The 9,294-nt window shown below is 49.1% G+C and overlaps 1 protein-coding gene across 1 annotated transcript; it reads right to left on the minus strand.

The window, feature by feature from the left end:
* Positions 1-338: 338 nt before the first annotated feature.
* LOC126266672 (cytokine receptor-like) lies at positions 339-6,582 on the minus strand. The gene has a single exon (XM_049971091.1). The coding sequence runs from the start codon at positions 6,091-6,093 to the stop codon at positions 2,122-2,124; it is 3,972 nt and encodes a 1,323-aa protein (XP_049827048.1). The 5' UTR covers positions 6,094-6,582; the 3' UTR covers positions 339-2,121.
* Between the last annotated feature and the right edge of the window lie 2,712 nt (positions 6,583-9,294).

A 9,294-nucleotide genomic window follows, 5' to 3' on the forward strand; every position in this document is an offset into this window, starting at 1 on the left:
AACATAAAAAGGACTGATATTCCACTCTGACTATATTTTGTACTGTGTAGACTGTTTTTGATTTAGAGCTTCAAAATATATAGGCTAGTGTAAAAGAATTGCTAATATACCTTAAGTATTTTCACTGTACGTTCTCATCTGCAACTGACCAGCAAGTTGCCACATCAGTGAATTATGTTAAAGCCTATAAACTGCTTTAACCCACTTCATTACACTGTTTTTCAAGAGGCACATGGAATACGTAACAAACTGTGTAGTTACCACCTTGTTTACTGGTACCATGCAACATAAAATGTCAAATTATGCAACAGAAAAATGGTTATTGATAAAACACACCATCGGTCTTATATAAACTTTTATTGATGTAACATAATTTCACTTTACAGATGACTTGTGCCATCTTGAGAAAGAAATACGCAGCAGATCATGAAGTACAGATGTTAATGAAAATAATGATTACTGAGTATATCCTGTCAGAATGTTCACATTTCCCAGCAGGTAAATCACACAAGCATTGCCAGATATAGTGCACAAAGCTTATAGTTAATGACACTGAGAAATACATTTCAATTGCATGAAACTGATGGATGACTGTAATGAAAATTAATATTGTATCAATGACAGAAAACATGGAAAATTTTGGTATGGCACTAAAGGAAAAGATTTATTGTTGAAGGTTGTTAGCAGTTAACACAGTTTCTAGATACAGTAGTTTATTGTTATGATGCAAACTTTGCTTTGAATAACATAATAATGTAAACTGAAAGATGAAGGAGTTTACAACATTGACACTAACAAGAATTTTTGGCACATTTATAAATATTATATGTTTTTACTATCATATTAGAAATGGTTTCTCATAAATAGTGAGGGCTTAACTGCACAAAATATCATGGCAAGCAGTACAGGAACACAAACAAAACAGTTATCAACACTAGAAGGTACACATACGAACAACAGATGTGATCTCATGCAGCTCGAGACTTACAAAGTACTTGAGTGAGCAGACATGTGAAGGAGTGAAAGATAATGGAATATCTAATGAGCAGCTTTTGCAATTATGTCCTTAATGTAATTACTACAAAGAGCTGTCATTGCAGGTACTTTCTTTCCTTTCCTTACATTCTGCTGCAATATATGTTGTAATATGCTGTTTGCGTGGCCTGTACACAGCAAAACAACTTGTGGGGGGGGGGGGGGGGGGGGAGGGAGGAAGCTTTTACATACAGCTGCAGTCACTAAATGCTTTCATTAACACTTGAAGGTACTTAGGGTCTTACTCTTATAAAAGGCTAACAGATTCAGTAATGTGATGACTTCTTGTATAATTTAATAAACACAATTCATCAGCATTTTCCAGAAAAGCATAAAACATATGCACAGAAGCTAAACCTGGGACAATGGAACCTTAAGGATTTTAACAACAGCTGGAAGACTCAAAAAGTTAATTCAACGAAAGAAAATTGATGTTTTCTTATCGCTAGAAAAATTACTGCAGGAGGTTCAACTACCGATTTTATCACAGTCCATACTTTTACCCATCCTTGGACAGACAGCAGATACTCAATACCTGTATGAAAAGATATAAATGAGTCTGAACAGCAACTCGTAATAAAATATACATTCCTCTCGTCATTACACATAGAAATGTACCTGCTTCTCTCTCTCTCTCTCTCTCTCTCTCTCTCTGTCTCTCTCGCACACACAAGAACACACACACAATTAGAGATGCAATGAAAACACATAGAACACTGACGGGGAAACGAAGGCTTCATACCTTTCTGCTACACACAGCCCGAGAAGCGAGTCATCTGGAAAACACATTAATCCGACGAGAACAACGACATGATATTGTTTCAGGAGGAGCTATTACGAAATATTTCTTCGCCACAAAATTAACAGCCGTAGTCACCACAAGCACACAACAACACAGACACACGCACAACTGTTTCACCGGGGCCACATTAGTGGTATAATGCTCAATCTGAGCAAACACTTGGAAAACAATAACAACAACAACATTTCACAAACAGATCTCCTTTATAAAAGTGCTTATACAAAATATCAACGATCGTGAGTGGAGTGGTGAGGGGGATGGAACGTCTAGAGGTGCTGTCTGCGTCAGCGGAAGGACATGAGTAGCGAGGGCGCCTCCCGCGTCTGCGCGATTTCCGACAGGCTGACAGGTGGCGACTGCGGCCGCTCGTCTGACGAGTCCTCAGAGTTTGCCGTCCCGCTGTCCACAGAGTGCGAATCCGGCCGGCACTGCACGTAGGACAGCTTGACGTAGTCGGGGGCGGCCTCAGTCTCGGGCGCGTAGTAGGCGGGCACGTCGGCCTCCACGTCCTTGGCGGGGATGATCACTCCAGGGTCAGACGCCGCCTCCGGCCGCTGGTCCGCCCTCCTGCGCCGTCGTAGCGCCCTCATGTCGGCCATTCTCTGCCGGATGAACGGCGGCACGTCTTCCTGCGCCGGGGGCGGCGCCGGCGGAGGCGGATCGTCGCCTCGCGCCGGGAGGCTGGCGAGCGTCACGTAGCCCGGGACGGAGGCGGCGGGGGCGGCCGTCGCGACGCCGGACGCGAACGGCAGCGATACGTACCCGCGGCCAGCCGCAGCCTTGTCGACTTCGGCGCCGAGGGGTTGTTGCTTCGAGCCGACCACCTCCGCCGCCTCCAGGGCACTGAGCCAGTCGTCGACACTGCCACTGCCGGCGAGCGGCGGCGGCTGCTTGGGGGCGGTAGATACGCTGGCGACGCTCACGTAGCCCCTGGAGGCGGCGAGCGGTGGCGGCGGCGGCGGGGGGCTGGGCAGGTAGCCGGCGCGGCAGTAGGGCTCTCCGCCCCCGGAAGGCACGTCGCGAGCGCTGCCGCCCAGAGCGGAAGCCGCCACCGCGGGGGTGGGGGCGAGACAGGCGCCGGCGAGCGCCGCCGTCAGGTCGGGGGTGCTCCAGGAGGCGGCGGCGGGGGCGGCCTTGGCGCCGGGGTAGTCGGCCGAGAAGAGGCAGGAGAGCGGCCGCGTCTGGCGGCAGCGCTCGCCGTCCGCCTCCGCGCCCGAGTCGGTGGCGGAGGAGACGCGCGTGGCCGTGGTCAGCGACGACGAGGGGCAGTCGCGGTCCGAGCTGCAGCCGCTGCTGTCCCCGCTGGGGCTGCGCTGCGCGCCGCCTCCCAGCAGCGTGCAGTCGGGCTCGCCTCTCGCGCCCCCACCGGCCTTGCCCGCGTCGCGGATGCTGTAGATCTGCCACGGCACGTTCATGTGGTAGCCGTCCTCCTTCTCCTTGTCGATCGTCAGCGGCGCCAGTCCGGGCGGCAGCTTCACCTCTATCTTGTGCGCCACGTTGAGCCACGCGACGAGCTTCCACATCAGGTATCCCACTATGATAAAGAACAGCAGTATCGAGACCGATATCAGGCACCACTTTATAATAGTCGTCATTTCGATCGGGTCGACGGAGCTGCAGTACGCCTCGGCCCATTCGCTCCACGGCCCGTAGAATGAGCGCTTCGGCCGTTGGTCGTTCACGTTCACCGCCCTGATGGCCAGCCGATAGATGCGGTTAGGGTCGCGGCACTCTGGAATCTTTATATCGGCCGTCCTGTTGGCGGCCTTGGTCGCAGTGATGTTGTACACCCTGGTCGCGTTGGCGTCGTCGGACGGCTGTACCCACACCTGGTAGTAATCCAGTTTCCCGCCGGCGTGGTCTGGCGCCTTCCACTTGAACACGATCCTAGAAAAGTTCTGCACGTGCGCTACGGGCCTCTCTATCGTTCCCGGCAGCCCTATCTCGGTTCGCTTCGTGACAGGCTCTGTATAATTGGAACATTCCAAGCTGCGCGGCATGGTACACGCCCTCACATACACATTGTACACGGTGTAGCTGCTGAGGTTCCTGAGAGTCACCGATTCCTTTTCGTCGGGCCCTAACTCGACGAGATGATGGTTGTACAGGACGTCGTAATGGTTGAGTTTACCATTCATAGATAGCGGAGGCACCCACGACACTGTCATAGAGTCATTTGTTACTCCCGTCACGGTCACATCCAACGGAATGGTGGGCGCCGCTTCCAGTGTCGTAGTGTACTTGGGATTACTCGCATCACTCATTATTCCATTTGCCTCCCTCGCCACGTAAATCATGTAAGTGGTGTACGGCTGCAGACTGGTAATATTCGCCTGTACAGACACGTTGTGACCGCGCACTATCAGCACCTCCTCCTCTGTCCTGCACGTCGCGTTGTGAGGCGACACTATGGGGCAGTAGTAAATATTGTACTGTGACACATTCTGCAGCCGATTCTGACACTCCATCTCGAAATGTACTTCAATATACGTGGAGCCCACACTACTTATCTCGATTTCTTTCACCTTTTCCAGCCCACTGTTAGGTCTCAATGTACATGTAGCCCAAATCATGCCGCTGCTCGAAGTGTTGGTATTCGAGGATATTGCGAATTCGTAAACTTTACCTTCGCGCACTGTAATGTTCATGGTTCGTACGTCTTTAGACACACGAGTCCAGTTCAAGAAACCGGAGCAGTGATTGGGTCCGTCGCGATCATTTTGGCACCAAAACACGGTGTAGCTGTCGATCATTCCTGCCCACTCTTTATCTGAAGGATGGTTCCACGACAGCTGAATAACACCTTTCTCGTTGACATATTTGGTAAAGCCTGTCGGTGTTGGTGGGAGTGTCTGCTTGGAAGGCACGTGGACAACTGAACTCTCCTCCGAAGGGCCCTCCTTATTCGTCGACACGATCCTGAAGGTGTAGCTGTCTGTAGTCAGCTGATCGAACTGGGCGTAACTTTTCCCAATCTTGTTCGGCTTGATATTCACCAACTTGCCATTCTGCTCCACAGACGAAACATCGTACGAGAAGTCGTCTCCATTCTCAGAGCATTTGGGAATGCGCTGCCAGTAGATGATAATGTCTCGCCGGTTCAGTCTTCCGATGATATGAAAACTGCCGCTGTCGGTCTTTGGAGGGAAAGATGGCACAGTAGGCAGCGTTTTGAATGTGTGTGATGCAGGCTCCGACCACATGTGATCGCCGGTGGCCATGGGCGACTTCAGGTACAGTCTTACGTCGTACAGCGCATTAGGATAACGCAGTCCGGTTAATGTGTAATTGGTGCTCATCTTCTCCAGCTGTGACGTATCAGCTGTCTCCCAGGCGTCAGACGGGTCGCACACGGACTTGTACTGTATCTTGCGATCGAGGCCGGGTGGAAACTTCTTCATGTTCATCGCGATATCCCACTGCAGAAGCGCACTGTTTGTAGTTCTATCCTCGGAGACGAGGTAAAGGGGCTTGGCGGGCAAGACGTGAGCAAATACGTGGAATTTTATCCGAGGAAATGTCACATTTCCGAGATCATTGCTGCCTGTGAACATAAAAGCGATGTACTGATGCGTCGGTCTGAACATCGGGTCGGTTCGTGTGTCCCAATAACAGTATCCGCTGTCCTCAGTCTCTTGTGGACATTTGTACACCCAGCGTGTCCCACGGCCGAATAGGGCGTACATTATTTTGTAACGCGTCCTCAGCGGGTTTTCGGGTGCCGTCCATGTGCAGTTCAGACTCTCCCAGTTCCAGGACAGGCACGAGAACTTGTCAACAGGCTGTGGTTTATACGCGACGACCACCTCGTTGAGGCACAGTAAGCTCTGTTTCTTGCCTCCCTGGTGCAGCCTACAGTAATACTTGCTGGACGACACTTCGGGATGAGGCTCGAGCAGTCTCGCCGTGGTGGCATTGAGAACTTGGATGTACTCCTGGGGTAGCGGTGTGGCATTTCGGTAGAACCTAATGTCGCTGGCGTTGCGCCCTTTGGTGGCCACGAAATGCGGATCGATGAAGCAGTAAATCTCCAGAGAGCTGCCGTACTCGACAACTATCCGGCCTTTGGGGACGGTGTAACCGTGGAAGTCCAGGCCTGTCATGCATTTGCCTCCCGTCACGGAGACGTGCTGCGTCGTCGGGGCAGCGGGCGATAGCGTGGCAGCTGCGGTCGACGTCTGGGCAGACACCGGCAGCAGGAGGAGCAGGCATAGCGCGGGAGCGCTCGCCCACGCTCGGCGGTCGCAGCGGGGCATGCCGTCGCCTTAAAAACAGCTCATAGCGGCGGCAGGGCCCGCAGGCAGCCTCACATGCGCCTAGTGGGTCGCGGCCGCTTCTTCCTCCGGCGTTGCAGTGTAGTGGACTCGGCGGTAGCCGCGCAAACAGCCGAGCAGCGGTCAGCGAGGCGTAGCTCACTGCGTGTCAAGTAGCGGTACCGTGCGACGACCGCAGCATCTGCCACCGCGCGACGAGCACTGACGACTGTGTCCTCGCGTGACGCGTTTAATAGTCACTCACGAAATGGTCCGACACGAGAAAAAGGTGGAGATCGCAAATCGATATAGACAACTGAGTGGCGCAACGCAACCTCCCACCGCGACTGTCTCTCGGCAACTGGCCGACTCGCAGCCAGTGACGGCGCCGGAGACGTCCGAGCCGAACCGAGGGCGCCCGAAGCTCGGCGGCCCCGGCCGAGCTCGGCGACGGCCGCTGCAGCAGACCGCTCAGAGATTTCGCCGAACTGCGCGTTCACCACTGGGACGCCGTCTTTTCTCCTTCAACACGCACAAGCAAACAGCGCAGCGCGCGTCTTAGAAGCGGGCTCTCCGCGTTCGCACTGCTGCGGTCACACAGTACGCAGGCACGGCTCTTACACCGTAAGCCGTTACTTGACACTGCTGTCATAGCACGTACGTACGTAATTTTTACCAGCTGCGTGTTACACATACAGTCAAAAACCATTCTAGGAGGAACAATGATGTGCCGCGTTTAATTTTCTGGAAATTTTAAGTTTCCATGCGCTACCTAAATCGTTTATATTCACCTAAATCGCTTATATTACATCGCACTGCGCGTGACATTTCTCGCCGTAGTTAAATCAATTCGGTGAAAGACATACATTTGGGTGGAATCTGTTTTTAAAACAGGAGGCACAAAATTACAATAAAGGAAATTTTGAGGTGATAGAAAATGTAATTTGTGTCAAATAAAACAGCGCTAAAGCCCTTCTTACTAAACTGAATCAACGATGCCCAAAAAGCACGTAGTTTTTCTCATAATGTAATGTGAGTTTAATTTTAAGAGTTCGATGCCTGATACATGGTAATTCAAGGAAATCATATTTAAAAGCCACAGGGAGCATCTGATGAAATAAATGCTTTATTCACTACTTGTTTCAAAAAATGTTCGACTGTGTGTGAAATCTTATGGGACTTAACAGCTAAAGTCATCAGTCACTAAGCTTACACACTACTTAAATTAAATTATTCCAAGGACAAACACACACACCCATGCCCGAGGGAGGACCTCCGCCGGGACCAGCCGCACAGTCCATGACTGCAGCGCTTCAGACCGCTCGGCTAATCCCGCGCGGCACACTATTAGTTTGGATCAACAGATCATCAAGTAACACAAAATTATTTATGTTAACTTGTTATGGCGGTCGAGCTGCGGCGCCAAAACATAAAATAAAACCTTTTTTTTTTTGACACCACAAAATATGATTTCCTTCAAATATTTACAAGGCTTGGAGCACAACGAGTACAAAATATGTGATAATCTGTCGCTTCACGAACTCACAGTGTTACAATTTTTTCAGTGTGTAAACCCCACACTGTTTTTTACAGTACAACCTTAACAAATACGACGAAGAATTGCACGTGAGTTCTCCAAGATAAATATGAGAGAAAGCATTCTAACATGTCAGTCAGACTTCTAATGTTTGTCGATATGACTATCTAAAAAGTTAGGAGAATAAACCGAGCATGATTGCACAGACTCTGTGCTCTCATTCGTAAGGATGGCGGTTCAGATATCTGTCCTGCCAACGCCATTTAGGTTGTCTGTAGTATTCATAAACCTCCTAAGGCAAACTGCAAGGTGGTAATTCTGGAAAGGTATTGGACGATTCCCTCCGTCTTGCAGAATACTAACTTACACTCTGTCTCTAATGCCAACGTCGTTAACGAGACGATAAAGCCAGATATTCCTTTCTTTCGTCCTTAGAGAGAATAAACTGCACTTTCTTCCTGTTTCGTCGCATAACTTTCCTCTAGTTCCCACCAGTATGGACGAATTAAGCAACATCGACAACAGACAAGTCAGATTTAAAGTCTGAAGTTAGAGTTATATAATTCCGGTACTAAGCATAAATAAAGGTTACTGCTGTGTTGCATTTTTCGTCACACGTTCCGACACCGCGCACATATGGCTGGATGCCTTGTAGAGTTTGTTTGTATCTCATTGAAATGTGTTTACAATTTAAATGTCTCGAGTTCAATGACAGGTTACATTCTGCAGACTACTGATATCGTTTCATCCCGGAACAGGTGGAGCGTTTGCTTTTTATTGGCCCCTACACTAACATATTCCGAAAGCTTGCCTAGTGATGACCTGAAACTCGATAGGTTTTGTGACAGATTACCGATTGGTACTAAGTCGTGCATCATAAATTTGTGTGAGTGTTATGACTGTCACTGTCACTATAAAATCTAATTTTCATTGCAAAGTCACAGGCTCTGTATCGCCTGTATGACAACAGATTTTCGTAACATAAAATACTCCATAAAAGGAAACCAACATGCAGGTAAAGATAATGAACTGAGTTGTGAAATAAAGTACATTTCATGGATCAGGTAATAATTCTACCAGTAGTTAAGTAGTGTAGATTAGCTGCTCTGTGTGTGTGTGTGTGTGTGTGTGTGTGTGTGTGTGTGTGTGTGTGTGAGGGGGCGTTGTGAGCAGCACGTGCGTGTGCAACATTTGAATATAATAAAAATAACATGGTATCAGGAACCCAACTTGCCACCAATTTTAAGAGTTTGGGATAAATATGTAAGACATTTAACTGCCTATATTCACTCTGTGTGCGGCCGGTCCCGGCGGAGGTTCGAGTCCTCCCTCGGGCATGGGTGTGTGTGTGTGTTTGCCCTTAGGACAATTTAGGTTAAGTAGTGTGTAAGCTTAGGGACTGATGACCTTAGCAGTTAATTCCCATAAAAACATTATATTCATTCTACTACACGAAGTTGTTTCCTAGTCTGCCATAACCCTATATTATCCGATAGGCGTATTTACCCTAGGAAAGCATTTTCAGAACAATCTGCGCTGACAGTTCGCGAACGGTGTTGGTCGCAACTGAAGCGTCTTTGAATTCTGTTATCGCATCACATATACTCTAACACGGGATTTGTATTTATCCTTATTCATTCCAAATGAAAAACAATTTAATACAACCC

Source organism: Schistocerca gregaria, chromosome 4 (assembly GCF_023897955.1).
Source record: "Schistocerca gregaria isolate iqSchGreg1 chromosome 4, iqSchGreg1.2, whole genome shotgun sequence".
NCBI lineage: Eukaryota > Metazoa > Arthropoda > Insecta > Orthoptera > Acrididae > Schistocerca > Schistocerca gregaria.